At 36.0% G+C, this 21,577-nt stretch overlaps 2 protein-coding genes across 8 annotated transcripts in view; both read left to right on the plus strand.

Annotated features, from left to right (window-relative positions):
• The window catches only part of LOC127877141 (SCO-spondin-like), a 331,534-nt gene that overhangs the window by 52,266 nt on the left and 257,691 nt on the right, over positions 1-21,577 (plus strand). For all 7 annotated transcript variants that reach the window (XM_052422799.1, XM_052422815.1, XM_052422789.1 and 4 more), the window contains 8 exons: positions 178-357; positions 602-772; positions 1,712-1,882; positions 3,948-4,121; positions 4,772-4,942; positions 6,800-6,970; positions 17,016-17,165; positions 17,518-17,783. In XM_052422799.1, the coding sequence (XP_052278759.1) occupies positions 178-357; positions 602-772; positions 1,712-1,882; positions 3,948-4,121; positions 4,772-4,942; positions 6,800-6,970; positions 17,016-17,165; positions 17,518-17,783 (1,454 nt within the window). The remainder of the gene's footprint in view (positions 1-177; positions 358-601; positions 773-1,711; positions 1,883-3,947; positions 4,122-4,771; positions 4,943-6,799; positions 6,971-17,015; positions 17,166-17,517; positions 17,784-21,577) is intronic.
• Positions 6,986-14,722, plus strand: LOC127877201 (uncharacterized). The gene is made up of 2 exons (XM_052422873.1): positions 6,986-11,793; positions 13,509-14,722. The coding sequence occupies exon 1, from the start codon at positions 10,736-10,738 to the stop codon at positions 11,789-11,791; it is 1,056 nt and encodes a 351-aa protein (XP_052278833.1). The 5' UTR covers positions 6,986-10,735; the 3' UTR covers positions 11,792-11,793; positions 13,509-14,722.

Consider the following 21,577-nt stretch of genomic DNA (forward strand, 5'->3'; position numbering starts at 1 on the left):
TTTTTGTTCATCGAAGGGTTATAGAATTCACAGGGTTACTGTAATTGCAACATACGCATATTTGTTTAATCAAAACATTCCATGAATCAAAATGAGGAAAATATTTCTATTCTGAAAGTATTGTTTTATTGAATCGATGATAATTCAATAGCTTTGTTACTGATGATTTACTTGCAGTGGATGGCCATTGGGGAAGTTGGTATCCTTGGGTTGCATGCTCTACGACCTGTGGCCCTGGTGAAATGGTACGGGTAAGATCCTGCAACAACCCGCGCCCACAAAATGGAGGTCTGTACTGTGATAGTGACGAGAAGGGTGAAGATGAGCGTAAGGGGTGTCAAGGTCCGCCGTGTCAAAGTATGTCTTTTAGGCGTTTAATATTGTTCCATTAATTGATAAATAAGTATTATATCGCATGTTCAACAAATGTATCTTCGTGAGATTGCTTAATGTGTTTGATGTTTTTCTTACGCGTAAAAAACTTAAACATTATACAGTTTGTCCGACACATGGAACTAGTATTTTGAAAATCTTAACACTGATATCAATAATACTCACATATGACGCGAAATATACTTTATTACGATTTTTTCAAAATCAGTCAACGGGAGCTGGTCAGACTGGACTGCGTGGTCCACGTGCAGTGTCACGTGTGGAATTGGTTCCCACTCCAGGAACAGGTCATGCGACCACCCTGCACCCGCCTACGGTGGAGTGAACTGTGCTGGCAGTGACAATGAAAATGGGAGCTGCACACAGAAACATTGTCCAAGTATATTAAACAATCAATATTTATACATGTACTGTGTTTTCTAGAATTATTCGATAACATTCTAGTAATACATAGTGAATAAGTACACAGCCTTACTCTTGCTTTTATAACTTTTCATTTTAATAAAGATTTTATAGCAATTCACATTTTTTTTCATTGTTTAATTTAATAAAAATATTAGTAGATTCAAACGGCTTTTCACTGACTCTGTACGGGGCGATACTGGTTCAAAAATGTATAATGCACGACAGCGTTACTCGATCCGCATATAAAATTTACTCTCGCCACGACGCTGCATTGTTAGCGAGAAATGAATTTGTTTGAAAAATGACGTGTTAATAATGACGCCATGAGCACTAGCGCTATATATTGATACAATACGGGGGGTCTGTTTGTGTTGCCTTTTTGCTTCGAAATTATATTTCATCTTGGTATCAAATTGTTTGTTTGTTAAATCTGATTCTAATTTACAAAACAAAGAAGACTTTATAGATGGTTCCGAGTAATATGACCTTCATAGACTAATAAAACAGTTTCTTGTCGACGAGATATAAAAATACATCACTATATCAAGCACTTATCAATGTAGTGGATTGTAAAACAAAACAAGGTCAGCATGTAAACTGGCCTAGCCATTTAAAAATGAGTACGTTGCAAGAAGTGAGATACATTTATTTTCTCTTTCAGAAGGGTCTTAACAATACATTCAATAGATATATCAATATAGCAATCTTCTTCATTTTTATTTATATATGGCACTACAAGTTTAATGATTTAATGAACAATTTATTTATTTTTCATGGATTGTACATTTCTAGTCAATGGTAAAAAGTTAAGGCTATTTATGTTAATATTTTTGTATTGGGTACTATGACAAGTCACATAACTCTACATACCAAAACATATTGAGGGATTATTTTATATACTAAACTCCTTCAGTTGACGGCAACTGGTCAGGATGGAGCGCCTGGTTTGCCTGCGATGTGACCTGCGCTACCGGAACCAGACATAGAGTCCGTACTTGTGATAGTCCTGCTCCTAATTATGGCGGTCAGCCGTGCAATGAGACAGCGGCTCAGTTCGAACAATGTCAGGAGCCACCTTGTCCTAGTATGGGACTCAGATAAATATATGATTAACATGTTACTATTATATTATATCATATTATGCATGCATGATTAATTTTGTTCAACTAGATATGTTTAGTAAAAAATGTTCATGAAACAACTGTACTCGGTGTGGATGCATACAGATTGCCTTTATATTCCCATACTGCCGCCAATCCGTCCGTCGCTTGTTATGTCACGCTTATCAAACAGTTATGTCCCTTTTAACTCACCTGAGCCCAACGTCCGTATTTACTATCGTTCGTCTGTGCGTGCTTGCGTACGTCCGTCGACTGTTTCTTTAATCGATATATCCATATTCGTTTTGAAAGTAATAATGAAGCCACACAAGATTGATCTTTCCCCTTAGCTGGTCTTAACAATTATCAAAATCGTGCCGTCTCTGTCTATAAAGGTTCCTAATGATATAAAAAGATTTAAAAAAGGAAACTTCTCTTAACCGATATCACAGATATTGAATATTTGGTATTTTACGTCGTGTACTGGTCGTCTACTAAGTGTGTTCAAATTATGTCGAAAAAACATTTCCAAGGGTTCCAATTATTTAAACCAAACTATATAATTGATTTTCAATCTTCTTTTAGGTTTAATATTTGGATTGTAGCATAACATGACGGTCATCAGTCAAGTGTACACACACGTACAAATCATGCCACTGTGATCTTAATTGCTCCAAAACTCTTAATTTCTTGTTTTCCTTATATGTATTTAAAAAAAGCTTGAAAAACAGTTCTCTTGGAGTTTTAATGCCGATGAATTTTGCATATAAGATTGCATTATGGTACTTTAAAAGTTTTAATAATGCTCATAAAGTCAAACCCTGCCCCAAACGAGTAGACTCGAGTATTATACTGCAAATCTGTATTTTCTACGGGTTCACGTTCTCGTTTAAGGATGAATTTATTAACTTGCCCTTTATAAATCGGTACATATAATAAGTACATTCTTTAGTTGATATTGGGGCCGTCCAAAATTACGATTCCGGTCTAAACTCGTTTTAATGCATATGGGCATAATATCTTGGTCGCGTTAAATGAAAAGCCAAATGTCTTGGAAAAGTTCTAAATTATGTGCTTGGAATTACAAACATAAAGCTAAATTAATCTTTTGCGCTCTTTTACCCAAATTGTTTAAATCGTATCATCATTAAACGTGATCGCACTTTATTTTTAAGAATACATCCTTTCCGGGAATCGGACTTAAGAATGCCTTTATAAGCCAATCGTCTTTCAAAACAACGAGCTCAAACAACTTGATTTAAACTAAACATGTGTTTGTAAATTTTAACAAAATGTATGCTCCTACCTAAAAATGTAAAAAACACAGTTTTTGATACATCCGCGCACGATTTGTCAGGGGGTATATCTCTGTCGGTTGGTCAAACGTTTGCTAGTTCTCGGTTTCGACTCAATATTTGTGGAGCAAATTGCTTTCACATTTCTAAAGCGATGGAATTGAAATTAAGCGTATGTCGTCTACAGTAATTTTTATATGCAAGATACCTATTTCTTGCCGAGTGAAAAAAGGTCATGCCATGTTATATGCTCTTTAATTAGCAAGTTTTATAGTAGAAAAATAACATGCACAATGTTTGTGGAGCTTTCCATTTTCTCAAGAGTTTGAACCAAAACTTGAGATGTATCATCACCATGAAGCATAAATGTACATAACACATTTTTCAAGCGAGGTGATTCTGAGTTATGTGCCCTTGAATTTATCCACGGGAATGCCTGCTAACCATGTGGCAAAGCTGTTATTTCAATCACGTTTGTGCCAATTCTCTAAGGTTAAAAAAATTAGTTTCAAATAATCAGCAGTTATGCACTTTCTCTTTACTAATGATTTGAGAATTTATTTAATTTTTATGTTTATTAAAGCTTGTTATCATTTAACTTTTCCTTTAAACATAAAGGGCCAAATATGTATCTACATACTAAATTTAATAAAATCATCTGTCTGCATTAGATTATTAAATCACAATAGCATGTTTAATGTATCATTGTATTCTGCGAATCAGCACATGTTTGTTTATATCCATACACAAATAGTTGACGGTATATGGGGGGCGTGGCAGTCCTGGACCATGTGTTCCGTCACGTGCCTCAATGGAATCCGGTCTCGTACCCGCCTCTGTGACTCCCCGACACCGCAACATGGAGGCAGCGACTGTAAAGAACAACAGAATGGCACTGAGACGTGTACAATGCGTGACAACTGCGATGGTACGAAAAGACCCAGAATATACTCGTTAACTATACAAGTCACATTTTCAGACCAATCATCATGAAACTTTGTCAAGCGATTTGTTCGTATTATATATAGGTCTAGTTCAAATAAGGTGTCTTTACAAGGCTATATTAGGCTGAGTTCAATGTCTTTCATACACATTTTTGCAAAATCTTCATGTCAGAATATTTGTTCTAATGATAGCTCAATTAAATTAAAACATGGTTCCGGTATGTTGAAATTATGCTTGCGCATTTGTTGCTTGAGTTAAGCTTGTAATTATGGCTTAAGTCCAACCTTGGAACACAGGTTACAGTTGCTACTCTCTTAAGATGAATGCAACCACTTAGGAGATACTATGGTAGTAAGATATTGCAGTTGTTTTTGGTGATGGCAAGTTGAAGTACATCAGACTTCATATGTTGACGTTATTACCGGGCGTAAATCAGAAAATGACCTATCTACTGCGATGTTTGTCGGAGTGGACTAGTACTTCTTTCGATCACAACACACAATATCATGTAATAAAGAAAGATTGACTCAAGCACAAAACAATTAGTGAATTAATTCCCTTCTAATAAGTGGAGTGAAAAACCTGATATATTTTATATTTCATTTCTAAGATATAGTTGATGTCATTATTCAGTTGATGGCGGTTGGACAGAGTGGGGCTTTTGGAGTTTTTGTGATGTTTCGTGTGCAAGCGGACACCACACCAGGTACAGACTATGTGAAAATCCGCCGCCAGAATACTTTGGCAAGTACTGTGAAGGACCTGACAGCGAAGTGGGCGAATGTTTCGACAAGCCTTGTCCAAGTGAGTGTCGTATTTTACTACATGAGGTCAAACTACCTTTCAGAAATTCGCATCTCATTGTCTTTGATTTCAAGCATGGTTAATCGTAGTCTGGCTCGTAAAATACTTAAGTCACGAACAGGGTTTACATCTGTTAGGAAAAAACTTTTATAAAGATTGTTAAGCTGTTCAGAATTTGTGAAAATGTTTTTTTTTTCATAATACAATTTTTATATGCCCGTTGAAAACGGGACGTATTATAGTATCACCCTTGGCGGGCGATTGGCGGGCGATGAGCGGGCGGCGTCCACAGCAGTGTCCGCTCTCTAATTCAAATAGATTTCATCCGATCTTCGCCAAACTTGGTCAGAAGTTGTTTCTAGACAATATCTAGGTCAAGTTTGAATATGGGTTATGCCGGGTCAAATACTAGATCACGGGGTCACTTAGTGCAATGGTGTCCGCTCTCTAATTGAAGTAGTTTTCATCCGATCTTCACCAAATTTGGTCAGAAGTTGTGTCTAGATGATATCTAGGTCAAGTTCAAATATGGGTAATGCCGGATCAAGAACTAGGTCGCGAGGTCACTTAGTGCATTTCAAGCATTTAGCATGGTGTCCGCTCTCTAATTAAGGTAATTTTCATCCGATCTTCACCAAATTTGGTCAAAAGTTGTATCTAGATGATATCTAGGTCAAATTCAAATATGGGTCATGCCGGGTAAAAAACAAGGTCACGGGGTCACTAAGTGCATTTCAAGCATTTAGCATGGTGTCCCCTGTCTGATTGAAGAAGTTTCCATCCAATCTTCACCAATTTTAGTCAGATGTTGTATCTAGATGATATCCAGGTCGAGTTCAAATATTGGTCATGCCGGGTCAAAAGCTAGGTCACGTGGTCACTTAGTACATTTCAGGCATTAAGCATGGTGTCCGCTCTCTAATTTAAGTAGTTTTCATCCGATCTTCAACAAATTTGGTCAGAAGTTTTATCTAAATGACATCTAGGTCAATTTAAAATATGGGTCATGCCGGGAAAAAAACCTGGGTCACGATGTCACTTTTTGCATTTCAAGCATTTAGCATGGTGTCCGCTCTCTAATTGAAGTAGTTTTCATACGATTTTCACCTAATTTGGCCAGAAGTTGCATCTTGATGGTATCTAGGTAGAGTTCAAATATGGGTCATGCCGGGTCCAAAACTATGTCACGGGGTCATTTAGTGCATTCAAGCATTTAGCATGGTGCCCGCTCTCTAATTGCAGTAGTTTTTATCCGATCTTGACCAAATTTGGTCAGAAATTGTGTCTAGATGATGTCTAGATCAAGTTCCAATATGGGTAATGCTGGGTCAAAAACTAGGTCACGAGGTCACTCAGTGCGTTTCGAGCATTTAGGATAGTGTCCGCTCTCTAATTGAAGTAGTTTTTATCCGATTTTCACCAACTTTGATTAGAAGTTGTGTCTTAATGATATCTAGGTCGAGTTCAAATATGGGTCATGCCGGGTCAAAAGCTAATTCACGGGGTCACTTAGTGCATTTCAAGGATTAAGCATGGTGTCAATCAAATGGTAAAGTTATGTGTTGCTTAATTTTCAAAAATATATCATTTTGACACTCAAATTGTAAAGTTATTAAGTTGTCCAAAACATTCAAACGGGCGTATTTTGTGATAGTTTGGCACTCTTGTTATAAATTATGATAGCATTATTAAAAGATGTGTGATCTGTGTTCACTGACTCTACATATATAAAAATGGCTAGTATTTTATGTATTTTATACAAATGGTGTAGTTTTGCATGGAACATTGGTACGATGTAGTTGAAACAGTCTTATCCAAATCGAAAAGTACCACTGAATCTTGTATTATAACCTACAGTTGACGGTAGGTTTGGTGCCTGGATGGCGTGGGGTTCGTGTTTTCCTTCCACTGGTAATGGACTTAAAACGCGTACACGTCTCTGTGACAACCCACAACCAATGAATGGAGGCCGCAACTGTCAGGGAAATTACACAGAACAACTCCAGTGTTGTGACAGCGACTGTCCAGGTAATTGCTCTCCAGTTGACCTTGCTGATATGGCATCCACTATAGATGTTTGACGTGCATGTTTCAAATAAAAGATTTAATTGCAGATTATTAAACTCAAAAACGTTTGAATGTGTGGTCGGTGCATTTGAATAATTCAGGATGATGCATTTAAATATAACCAATGCATCCAGTTGATGATTCGAATGGCATCATACAATATTTGAGATTCGATAATTAATGAAAAGGATGTGTATCCAGTTGCGACTGAAGAAGTAAGCAATACAATTTTATCAATAGTTATTCAAACAGTCCTATGAGGTGCAGTCGGTTTCCGGCCCATTACTGAAAGAAAACGTGTTTTGTACATTTCAAATTATTAATTAATTTCAAAATATAAGAAGTATCTATGTTATTTGTAATAAATGCCGTATTCGACAGTAAGGTGGTATTTTTTCTTTAATGCCGTACATATAAGACAGATATTTAGATTATTTCTCGTTAAGTGTTGCGTCACATTTGACCTTGTAGGCTGTATGTATTCTTCCATTTATTGGTTTCAACAAATACAATAAACACATAGTCATGGTGAATCATTTCTTTTTCAGTGGATGGTGATTGGTCCGACTGGTCTATATATATATATTGTGTTTTTCTAATGGCCTAAATTCTAAATCGTTTTAATAATGGTATGCTTATGATTACATAATTAAAATTTCAATCACGTTTGTCTATAATAAAGCAGAACACTTATTTATATAAATGGCATGTTAAAAATTGTAAATGATGTACAAGGCAACAAGATTCCAAAATTGAAGATTGTTGAACACTTTACCCTCCTAAATATCCATTGGGGGTATATTTTGTTTTTCAATTTGCTAAATGTAGTAAAATATATGATATTTTTTATTTTCAGTTGATTTTTACACCACCTCGTTTCACGCAATTCAAATTGTGAATTGTAAAAATGTTTATATATATCAGGCATTTCCCCAAGGCGTGTCCCGTTTCGCGTGTCGATTTTTTAATATTTTGTAAATGATCTAAATCAAAATTTAGACTATTCTATAGCTATGAAAACACAACATATCATTGTATTATTTATTTATGTTTTCTTAAATTTATTTCACTTTTGTCAAATATTATAATATTAAATAGCAAGCGGAATAACAGTAGGCCTTTGAATACAAAATGATTGAAGAAAACATCAACATTACATACTTTGCCATAAGTATACAGAAATACATTGTTAAGTTAAAACAAATACTGTTCTCTGTGACTTCTCCTGGTGCCAGACATCCACCAATCTTCCAAAGTCCACTGCCTCGTTTTGTCCTTTTATGCTGACCACCATCAGAGCATTTAGGACTGCAGACTTCAGGCGAGAGCAATTATCTACCCTTTTCATTGTGCTTAAGCCCCTATCACAGTCTAAAAACACACAATGTGTTAATTACTCTAGCATTAATTCTTTTAAATTGTTTCGAATTTAATAGAAAGAGATATATAAGCAAAAAAGCATCTTTCTTTGTTAGTGTGTTCTTGACAGCCGAGTCAAGCATCTACAAGTTGAAGATGCGTATGTAGAGAAACGAAGGCGAACAACTTACCTAGATTATCATGAGGGAGTTTGTTGTGTGAGGAATTTCTAGCTTCATCAAAAAGTTAACATTCTTAAAGGCTGCCATCCTGGTACTTTTCTGAAGAGAGTCCATCCCTTAAAGCTGCACAACTAGATTACTCAGTCGGTGTACCATCAGTTGTGTTGCCTTTGAGTGTGTATATGTCTTCTGATGGCGGCTAAGTGAGTCCCTTGCCATCCATGTTCAAGGCACGTCTACCCACGGAGCGGTACCGACTGCTAAACGCACTGGTCTGCACATGTGACGAATGAACACAAAGAACGTCATACATACAAAAGAGCAGACTAGTTAACGAACAGCTGTTTTTATTAATAGCCTATTTTATGAATATAAAGCTATATTAAGATGTGATTTCATATTGAAATATAACTACCCCAAGTATCTGATATACGCTTCCAGTGAAAGATACACATTTTTAATTCACTTGCGATTTCGTTTGTGTTTTGTTTTCACTACAAATTTAAAAATAAATAATAAGGTCAGTAGAAAAAGTCTTACCTCCTCCAAGCTTCTCTGACCCATGGAAAATCTTGCTTCCTGCTACTGTCGAACCCACTGGCATGCTGTATCGCTTGCTTTATGGTCTCAGGATTACCGGCAAGGTCCTGGACACTTACACTTGCACGTATTGCAATATCTTAGAGATACGATTCATAAGTAGTCCGGACCAAGAAACATGTAATTGCAGATTTAAAACCGGACCCAAGAACTTGTTTTTTCTTAGGTTTAATCATTCTGTCATGCACACAAATGTATAAAGCGTATTCCTTAAATATCAAATAACCTATTGGGTGTGACTAATGAAATTTTGGTGCTGTTTATTTATAGTTGCCACTGAGAAAAATAGTGTGGACATATTTTAAGAAGGCGGGAGCAATTTAATAGGACGTTTGAAATGTAATTACCCACTACCGCAACAAACACCAGTTACTTTTTATTGTTAAAATACCGCTGACATAGTCGTTAACAGTTAAAATTAAAAACACACATTTAGCACACCTTTAATTGCTATAACGAAACGTGTACCGGTATAATAGATCGATATCGACCATTATTAGTAGGCAAACACCATTTCATCTACTGTATAACCCCTTAATGAGCCCCACACGAGATGAGATGACGCAGCTTTCGCAACAGAGATAATCAGAGACGAGGCTTATCAGCAGCGGAGCAGGCGACAAAATTTTCAATCTGTGTAAATTCGGAATTTTCACGTACAATAAATAGCACACACACGGGTAAGTTGAAATAATAATATTTATTATATTCATCGTTGTTCTTTCAAGCGAATTTTCATGTTTTAGACGGAAAACATACGGGGTTTATTGGCCAGCAATAGTGTCGACAATAATTATGCAGTTTTTATTAGTCAGAAATGATGTACAGGAGGTATAAGTGTCCCTAGTTTACCATTTTTGCAGTACTGCGAGTGCAAAAAATTTGCAACGCAAGTGAAAATCACATTGCAAAGTTAAAATGCAAACGCTATATAATTAAAATACGGATGTGTATTCTCATTAACTCGCAGTAACACTGCGAATGCCTGAACGGCTCCATGTCCAAAAATGGCGAATTAATTTGTAACGGACACTGGGACGAATACATACTGGCAAATCCAGATCAATGAGAACCCTACATTCTCATCCGTAAACATATTCATATAATCGGACATACATTGCGCATATATAAACTTGTGTATGAACATATTAATATACGCAGAAAAATATCTGCTTTACCGCCAACAGGCAAACAATATTGTCCTCAAAAGTAGGTCAATATAAACTACGCTGTTACACGCTATTGATAGAGCTTGATTTTTCGTATGCGCTACCTAGCATAGTAGATACAGCGAACATCGCTGCAATTGTCGCATGTCGCATGGCGTGTTTTACGTATCCTGTTTTGTGGCTTTGAAACGCGCCGCGCAGAATACTCATTGAGGGTTGTTCTACAATTACTGATAGTTCAACGGCCGGTTGTAAACATGGCAATTAAACAATCCGGGATAACCATAGGGATTGTATGAACGGATATTATTTTATTCTGGCCGCAAACTGCTGGTAATAATACTTAAATGTTCACCCTAACGGGAAATGGAGCAAACATTTATACCGGGGTTTAATTTTATTTTGTAGAACATACAATGTCCGATCAGCCAGGACTTAACCCTCCAGGGGCCCCTGAGCAAAGAGGGGAAGAAATTTTACAAGAACTGAACAAAAACATGAGTAAATTTGCGGACATTGCACGATCAGTGGGTGAAATGAAATCGACCATTGGAAACCTTCAAAAAGACGTGAAAGAAATTAAACGCAAAAACCAAGAAGAGGCGGGGCCGTCAAAAAAGTCACGAATTTCGGACTCGGATATGTGCCAGTCGGGTCCGTCCAAACAGTTACAAGCACCTGCGGTTACAGTTGCCGAAAGTTCCGATTCGGAATCGGAACCAATGGACGCAGAAATAGACGAACTGCAGGGTTATTTGGATGAGGAAAGCTGTTCGGATGAGGAGGATTGCGATCTTATAACAGAGTTAACGCAATTCTGTACTGAAACAACGGAAACTGGTGAGGCCGTATCACCTAACATCGCTGAGATTACAAACAAGGCAATAAAAAACAAGCAGTCAGAAGAAAAAATCAAAGAGATTCTGAACAGACATAAACGGCCAGTCAACATCGAGTTCCTTCAAGTCCCCAAGGTTGATGAATTTCTGTGGAGACAATTAAAACAGTCTCCAAGACATTCAGACTTTATCCTGCAAAAGTCTCACAGCACGCTTGCACAAGTAGCGGTACCAATCATAAAGGCACTTGAGAGGATTCAAACATCCAAAGATAAAGTACTGAAACAGCTGTTATCGGACGCATTCAAATTGGCAACCAATGGGATACAGAAGACGACCAATTACAGAAGAGAGAAACTAAAAAAGGAATTGCAACCCCGCTATAGACATCTAGGAAATTTGGACTCCTCAGTAGAAAAGCTGTTCGAAAAGATTCCAGAGGCTATTAAAACCACCGAAGGAGCCAAACAAATCGTCAACATGCGCTACGCTCCAACTCAACGGAAGCCTTTTTTAGGCCAGCGCCCAAATCAGCACAGGTGGAATCCGGGAGCAAATCAATTCAGAAGAAACAACCACGCATACCAGCACAAACGCAGGGGAAATTTCAAGATGCACCCCAAACAGAAATAAACGTAGGTGACCTAAAGATAAACTTTAGTCAACGCACATGTTTTTTACAAAATACCAAAGAAAATTTTAAAGCAGGTAAAACGAAATTAGCAATTAAAGAATGGGAAATACTAACAAGCGATAATTGGATTTTAAATACAATAAGAGGTTACAAGCTAGAAGTAAACAGTTCACCTATTCAAGAAAATCCACCTATGCCATACCAATTTAATGAGAGGGAAAAACAAAGCATTCAAAGGGAAATAGACATGTTCTTGAAAACTGGTATAATTGAAGAAATCGAAAATAGACCATATGACGGCGAATTTATATCAAACATCTTTTATAGACCAAAATCAAATGACAAAATCAGGATTATTTTAAATTTAAAACCATTTAATATAGACTATACAAACAAAATTCACTTTAAAATGGAAACATTAGCTACGGCGGTGGCAAACATGAGACAAAATTGTTGGTTGGGTTCTGTTGATCTAGCTGATGCATTCTACTCCATTGAAGTAGCGAAAAAACACAGACACATGCTGAGGTTTGTGTTTGATGGTAGAAAATTTCAATTCTGTGCCTTAGTCATGGGCTTATCAAGCAGCCCAAGAGTATTTTCTAAAGTGTTAAAACCTGCATATGCTTATTTAAGATCAAAAGGTTATGTCAGTACAGCATATATTGACGACTCATGCTTACAAGGAGAGACAAAACTTAAATGTGAGCAAAATATTATAGACACAATAACATTATTTGACCGTCTAGGCCTTACTATCAATATAGAAAAATCAGTATTACGACCATGTCAACAATTAACATTTTTAGGATTTGTATTATGTTCTATTACCATGACTGTAACACTAACCATGACCCGTAAGGAAGAAATTCGACACATGTGTCAAGCCATGGTAACAAAAAAGAGGACAACAATAAGGGAGTTTGCCAAGCTTATCGGTAAATTAGTGGCGGCCACTCCGGGGGTTGAATATGCAACACTATTTATCAGACCATTAGAAAAAATAAAAGAACACGCGCTTTCGAAGCACAATGGCAATTTCAACAGTTATATGAACATTCCCAAATCAATACACCCTTCGTTACAATGGTGGATAAACAATATTGAATCCTCATACAAAAAGATTTATCATGGTCCACCAGATATTATCATATACAGTGACGCTTCAAAAACAGGCTGGGGTGGATATAACAAAACAAACGGCCAAAAAACAGGGGGCATATGGTCCGCAGGGGAACAAAGTATGCACATAAATATTTTAGAATTAAAGGCATGCCAACTTACGGTTATGGCGTTCTGTAAAAATGAAACGAACAAACATCTCAAACTCTACATGGACAACACGAATAGTGTAGCATACTTAAAAAATTTTGGCGGTCGAACTGATGAACTACATAACTTAGCAAGAAAGTTATGGCTGTGGTGCTTAGAAAAGAAATTGCATTTGTCAGTGGCACACGTGCCTGGAACGGAAAATCATCAAGCTGATGAGATATCTAGAACAATTAATGATGATACTGAGTGGTCATTGAATGATGATGTATTCAAGAAAATCATGAATATTCACAATAACATGCAGGTGGATCTGTTTGCTTCTAAGCTCAACAACAAATTGGATCTTTACGTTTCAAGGTTTCCAGATCATAAAGCACATCAAATAGACGCGTTTACTTTCGAATGGAAATCATGTGTGTTTTATATGTTCCCTCCTTTCAGTTTAATATCAAAGGTGCTACAGAAAGTGGTGGAAGACAGGACAGAAGCCGTTCTAGTGGGCCCAATTTGGCCAACACAGCCATGGTGGCCCAGTCTATTACAGTTGATCAGCGGATCATGCCATCTACTTCCACTTCCGAAATCTATTCTGACACTTCCACACAAACCAAACAAAATGTATCCACTTCCCAAAATGAGACTAGGACTTTTTCGCTTATCAGGAAATCGCTCAAAAACAAAGGAATTTCAAAACAAGCTAGAGACATTATCCTCGGATCGTGGAGAGAAACTACAAAGAGACAATATGACGGATATATTAAGAAATGGATTAACTACTGTGGACAATCGAAGAATCCCATTAAACCCAATCTAAAGCATGTTATTAATTTTCTGACATCTTTATTCAAACAAGGTCTTAGTTATAGTGCGTTAAATACAGCACGAAGCGCACTTAGTACATTCTTAAAACTGTGTGGCAATATAAACATTCATGATGATGACATTTTATCAAGATTTATGAGAGGCTGTTTCAATACACGACCAGCTTTCCCACGTTATCAATGCATATGGGATGTTAATATTGTTCTTGATTTTTTACATTCACTGAAAACTGATAACCTTGCATTTTTATCCCACAAATTATGCATGCTTTTCTTACTAGTCACTGGACAGAGATGTCAAACTCTACACTCCCTCAAAACTACTGATATTCAAATCAGTGCAGACAAGCAAACAATCGTCATATCACCTAAACAATTGTTAAAACATTCCAGACCAGGAACACATTTGAGGCCCATTGTTCTTCATAGATATGAGGGGGGAAGGGACATTTGTATTGTGGAAACAATGTGTAAATACCTCGATATAACCGAATCGTTAAGACAAGATGATTATTTAGTCATAAGTACAGTTAGTCCTTTCAAACATGTTTCCAAATCCACAATTAGCAACTGGATAAAGAAAGTCTTAACCTCAGCCGGTATTGACAAACAGTACAAACCCCATAGCACTAGATCAGCAGCAACTTCCAAAGCTAGCAAAGGAGGGGTTGCACTAGATCAAATTATGGCAGCAGCCGGGTGGACAAATGCAAAGACATTTGCCAGATTCTATTCACGGGAAATAGTACATAACACCACTAATTTTCAATCTGCTGTGCTGAACAAATGAGGTAGACATGTAAATAAACGGACATACATATCTATATGCAACAATGTTTGTATTATTTCTTTGCCTCCAATATTTCCTACAAATTTATAGAAAATTCTCTAAAATCTCGTGTGGGGCTCATTAAGGGGTTATACAGTAGATGAAATTGATAGATTAATCGAGACTTACCTTAGGAAGTCGATGGTTGATCGTAATTTCATCTACTGTAAATCCCCTTAAGAGCTCAACACGCCCGCCCAGTCTAATGGACACCCGCCCATATTATTAATGTTTATTTTCTAAAAATTTGTTTGCAAGGTTTTTACTTAAAACCTTGCTTACTCTGAAGCCTGATTATCTCTGTTGCGAAAGCTGCGTCATCTCATCTCGTGTTGAGCTCTTAAGGGGATTTACAGTAGATGAAATTACGATCAACCATCGACTTCCTAAGGTAAGTCTCGATTAATCTATCAATTATTTCCCCCATAGATGACCCATGAAATGTCTAAAACCCACAAAATGCCCACAAAGATGAATAGCGCGTGCTTGTTTTGGTTGGTCGTTTGCCGAATGCAGATAACATTCGGACCACATCTTGCAAGAGCGTGTGAAATATTCAAGCGTCGCGGCAACATGATCGGAAAATCAAGCGCCGCGGCGAAAGAGATTTTTAAGTCCAAGCACCGCGGGGCCGATGTGCTAATCCCGCTTGGGGAAATGCCTGATATATATAGGGCAGATAAATACATAACAATGCGGTATAATTCTGTATACAAGAGTTTATATGTTATAGTACATTTATAAAATGCATGAAACGATCAATCCTTCTTTAACGTACATAAAGCTCTATAAATTACTCATTTACAACATCGCATTCGTAGTGTAGACCTGTACGTTGTTCACTAATACACATCATCGTATAAGTTGTGTTAAACCGTCCGTTGTAAACTCATCAACACCATTGCTTAAATAGTGCTGAACTATAAGTTTTGAAATAAGAACATTATCGCATTAGTAGTAGTGGAATATACATTGTGAACTCATTCACACTATCGCATTATTGTGGAACTGTACGTTGTTAACTCATTAACACTTTCGAATTAGTAGTATGGAGCTGTACGTTGTTTGATCATAAATACTATCGAATTGGAAATGGAGAACTGTTCGTAGGTAACCCATTTACTCATGAACACTATCGCATTAGTAGTGTGGAACTGTACGTTGTTCACTAATTAACATTATCGCATAATAAATTGGAGAACTGTCCATTTAATAATGATTACCAACTTTGCATCAGATGTTTGAGACTGTACGTTGTTTGCTCATTAACACCATCGTATCAGTACTGTGGAACTGTACATTGTTTATTTATTACCTCCATATCATTAGAAGTGTGGAACTGTACGTTGTTTACTCATAAACACCGTTTCATCAGTAGTGTGGAACTGCACGTTGTTTGTTCATTAACAAAATAACATAAATAGTATGAACTGCACTTTGTTTACTAATTAACACCATCTACTTAATATATTCGAAGGAGAGCTTTTATATTCCGTTTGTTAAGGTTTGTGTGTGGTAGATCACAGCTCGTATGTTCCGCGATCAAATGTTTTGCTAGCAATGCCCCTTTACGACCCGACGACCTGCGGCTAATAATACCCATGCTCCTCTGTGAAAGGTCAAGATCGAATATTACGAATGTTTGATTCCGCTTTAATACATTAAAAAATGACAGGATGTATTGATTTATTAGTATTATTATTCTCTTTACCAGACAATATGTCGCTTACAACTCGAGTGGTTCAAAAGGCATGATCAGGTGTCCTGATTTATGTTTCTGCTTTATAATTTTCAATGCAATAAATGTCACTTCCGATTGCCTCAAAGTTCTTGCATTATCGGAAACGCTTTCAAAGTCTGGAAGGATGTTGATATTACATCATATTTTAATTCCCACGCCCAGATAGTTTATCGCTTAAATGTGTGTTGCTCTTCAGAGACAGGTCAAGTTTACAAATAAACGTCAACAGTTACTTAAAATGTATGTGCTGTAACTGTTTAATGCTGAGGTCCAATCGAATATTTCTTGGATTTAGTTAAGGTTTCTATTTGATTCCATTTTTTTGTGTGACTCGTCCTGAAAAACCGTTAGTAAGATACAAAACGGCTCGGTTAGAGATAAAGTTGTTTGGTTAATAAAAATGGTATTTATTAATGTCAACTTATATTTTGAGAGACCTTAAACAGAAACAAACCTTTATTTTACTTTGTAACATTGTGTAACCCAATAGCGCGATTCTGTATGAATATAACATAAACGTATGTCATTGAACACAAATTGATTTTTTTCTATCGTAGATAAAAACACATGTACGTTTGATGCGCCGTTAAATTGTATTTGGCATAATGTTGACTTGTTGGACAATATGGACTGGATTGTGTTCAATGGCTCGACGAACACTGACGACACGGGGCCTAGCTCGGATCATACGTTTGGTAACAGTACTGGTACGTTGATATTCCTTTTTATATTGTTAAACCGATGCGGAAGGTTTTTATCCTTCATACAGATGTAAAATAAACTTGGTGTTTATCATTTTTCGAGATTATGTGAAAATATTGTATTTATTTTTTCATTTTGTAAAATGATATTAAAATAAGTATTGGTGTTTTAATCCTTCAAAATGATCTAATATAATGGCGATATGTTTCATAGTTCATAAAGTTGTAAAATAGTTTTGATATTGTTTATCTTTCACTGTGTTTAAATATTTCAGTGTTATGTAGACAGTAATAAATGCTTAAACAAATATGACTATACAAAAAAGAATATTTTTAATTTTACCAGCCATTGTTTTAGGCAGATATGTCTACCTCGAGTCCAGCGCCCCAAGCAAGGAATGTGACAAGGCCTGGTATCAGAGTGGCATCATACAGCCCGGTTTTAACGCCCCTGCCTGTGTTCAATTCTGGTATCACATGCATGGTGCCGATATCGGAAGTCTCAACATTTACATGGCTACTGGTTCCCAGCTCCCAGGGAAACTGCTGTGGACTGTAAGTGGGAACCAGGGAGATGTCTGGAAGTCTGGACATGTACCTTTGAGCTACTCTTCAAATATTTCGGTAAGATTTTATCATATTATATAACTCCGAGTTAGACTTATTCACTGCACTTAATTAACAATTTAAATGATTTGAACTTATTCCTTTCCGGTTTCGTAAGTCATTGTCAGAAAATTTGCGAATCAAAGTATTTAAAACTTGTTTATAATGTATTACGATACGTGTAAATATATATTCAGGCTGTTTTTAAAATATAATTATTTTCCGATAACTTTGTCAATTTCTCTAGATTTAGCATCAACCCTATTTTGGATTTTCTTTCAATATGTGTGTTGATAATTAAGATAAGTATCTGTATGAGGACAGTTTTTTTATCATATGCATGTCGTTTCTATATCATCCAAGGAGGTTTTATATGAATATCTCACCTCTCACAAAAATAACCTAATCCGATTTGCTTAGAGCGGTCGCGTGCCCAAGGTGTTTTTTCCATACACAACGAGTAATTTCCATACACCCCGAGTAATCGAGTAGTCGGTTGAGATATAATCATTACACAGTCAGTATCTGATGGTGTATGGGATATACACCCTCAGTACTTTCATATCATACTCATACTCGCTCTAGGGGAATCATCGCTACAATCCTTTTCGTAATAAAACTGTTTTGCAATAATGCTATTGCTAAACGGGTTGGGTTTTTCTTAATGCAATGTGTAATGTGTACAAAACCCATTGTGAAATAAATCCTGTTTGCAATAGAACCATCACACGTGTATTTATACCATTAAAAAACTAAGTTAATGAGACAGTTTCAAATGCCGTGTTTTAATAATATTCATTTAAAAAAGACGAAACTGTGAGTTTCGACTAACATTTAATGGCATTGAAGCTGAAGAAATTATTGGAATTTTAATAAAATAAAACAACAATTTAGTAATTAGTAAATTAGTTAAGATAACCAAGAAATGCAATAAAATTATTGAAAACGTTTTGAAGTGTCTTATTGCAGTGTGCATTTTGTGTGATAACCCGTATTGTGAATCCACTATGATTCCTCCTAATCTGACGTGGAAAACGTATAGTAAATAATGCGATACGCCAATATCACACGGAGCAATGGACAGGACGCGTAACAGGGGATCCAGAATGTGTGCAATTTAGCGTCGTTCACACCCACATCAGGGCTGCTCGCCTCTGGGCCGCTGCAGTGTGCATTTTGTGTGATGACCCGTTTTTCATAAAACTCTTGTCGAAATAAAATCATCACTTATATACTTATTGATTAAAATTGAAACGGTAAAAAAAAATTCCAAATGGCGTATTTACGGATTTTCTTTTTCTTATGAGAAAGAAGAGTATTTTTTGACCAAACAATCAAAGACATATAAAGTAATCACGTTGAAATTCATAAATAAATGTGAAAAAATAATTCCGCATGTGTATCTAAAACAATATCCACCCATTTCGGACTCCTGTATATACAAATCTGGAATTGATACTCTTATTGCAAAAGTCTGTAGGGTCTTATTGAAATTGGACATGATTACAACGATCAGTTTTTCATTAAATTCATTTTGCAATGAAATCATCACACATGCACTAATTGATTCAAATGGATTGGACACTTTGAAAAGAAAGTCTCAGCTGTCGTATTGGAGATGTGTATTCTTTCAAAAATATAATACTTTGAAAGTGATCAATTGTATGTGTACATGTGATAAAACAGCACAGAATGTGAATAGAAAATGAATAAATGATTTTATAGTTGAATATTTAAGAGAAACAAACAACAAAACAAAACGCAAAATTTATTTGAAAACGGTTTGCAATGTCTTATTGTAAATTTAATTAAAAGATAGTTTTGCATTAAATACGTTTCGCAATTAACTCACCACATATGTACTTATTCATTTACTTTGATTGTAAACGCTGAGAAGAAAGTGAAAAATGTCGTTTTTACTGATCTTTCATCTTTTAAAGACAGACGTGTAAGTTGCGAGCAACAATTAAAAGACAATGAAAATTTACAATTTTATGAGTCAATGTGATGGGACAGTTCTGGCTGTATAAAGGGTGATTTTAAGTAAATATTATAAAACAACACATGATGTAAATATAAAGAGAGTTCAACCAATTTCGGAATTAGATTAAGAAAAACCCAAAGCGCAATACAGAAATTCATATAAACATACACGCATGCATACTATTTATAAAGATATCATAAAAGTTCAAATATATACCAAAGTTGTACATAGCATGTCATGAACAAAAGTAGAATGGGAAGTAATACTTATGTATGCCCAATATTAATTTCTTAAGGAAACGAGAGCGCCGATGGCGTTAAAAGCATATGTGCAAGATACAGGGAAGAATGGCGTCACGTGGTATAATGTAGTTCGATATCGCCATCCGCGAATTTCTCAAATCAATAATTTCAAACAATTACCGACTATTTAAATAGATAATCTTTCCATTTACATCAGTGTTTGAAAGGCTTATGAAAAATAATAACCCAAGCCTTTCAAAATTTAAGCACAGACAGACCTGTATCGAACTATTCTTTTCACAAATGAAAATAGACGCTACCCTATTCGTCTGCGTCAAGAATTTGTCGTAAAACTTGTGGTAAGCGTTAGATGCAGACGTGCACAACAGATTGAGTTCTGAATACAGATTTCTGAATGCAGATTTTTATAGACACTCCTCACAGCAGTTACTTCCCTTGCTTCGCCCGGGCAGTAAACTTCTAGTATAAGGGAGGCCACTGCGTAGGAGATTGAGATTTATAGTGCAGATAGAATTGTTTTACGAACGAAATTTGTTTTAGGTTATAAGAAGATTTTTTGACATAAAACGGTCTTATAAAAATTCACTAAAAACGGTGTCAGCAATATTCTTGGAAGAAAACGTTAGAAAAACGTTTCAAAAAAAAAAATTGTAAGAATGACCATATACTAAATTAAATAGATATTTCGTCTGATTTTTGATCAGGTAAGGCTTCATAATGGGCAACCGATCGATGTGGATTTTCGAAATGTGGTATATACCATAAGCATAGGTGCGTTAACGCACCAATGCTAAAAATAGAAATGCAACACTGTTCATGTAAAACGGATTTGAGTTTCATATTGTAATTTAAACTTTTTATTACTACCAGTTTAGCAATAAACTTGTTTGACAAAATAAGACCTCTATCAAAGGATCCGAAACTAATGATATAATTTTGTTTTTAAGAAGGATGGCTAGCCTTGAATTTATTACATGCTGTATTACGACGGGAAGGCGATTTAAAAAAAAAACAACTGATATGTCAAAAGTTCATCGAGTTAAAAAAAAAAGATACCCAATAATTTAAATGTATTTCTTTCTGATTGGTGTGTATTAGTTTTGATCGCTCTGGTGATGTATTTCAAAGATCATATCCATATTATATTTATATTGTCGTTATTTACTTTTAAGCTGGAAACATACACTAAATATTGTAGTATGTCTAGTATGTCAAGAGCGGAGTTTAAAGAAGGTTCCAAAACACCCAACAGTCAAGAAGTAAAGTCTGCAAACTGAGACATTTTATATTCTTTGCCGTAATACATACATCTTTTATATTTTAGTATATACTTATACTTATATTTTTAGTATTCTTCAATGCTTGACTGGTAAAATGCATGTACAAAGATTTCAAATATATACCGCGGCCTATTATGAAACTATCTGACACGATCCGTTTAACTGAACAAATATATGTGTATTACAAACGACTCTTATTGACTCGAACTCGCTTCGCTCGACTTTTCGGAAAGCTCGGAATCTTTTTGAAGGACCTTTTTTTCCTATGTACTCGTATATTTTGTG

Source organism: Dreissena polymorpha, chromosome 1 (genome assembly GCF_020536995.1).
Source record: "Dreissena polymorpha isolate Duluth1 chromosome 1, UMN_Dpol_1.0, whole genome shotgun sequence".
Classification (NCBI taxonomy): Eukaryota; Metazoa; Mollusca; class Bivalvia; order Myida; family Dreissenidae; genus Dreissena; species Dreissena polymorpha.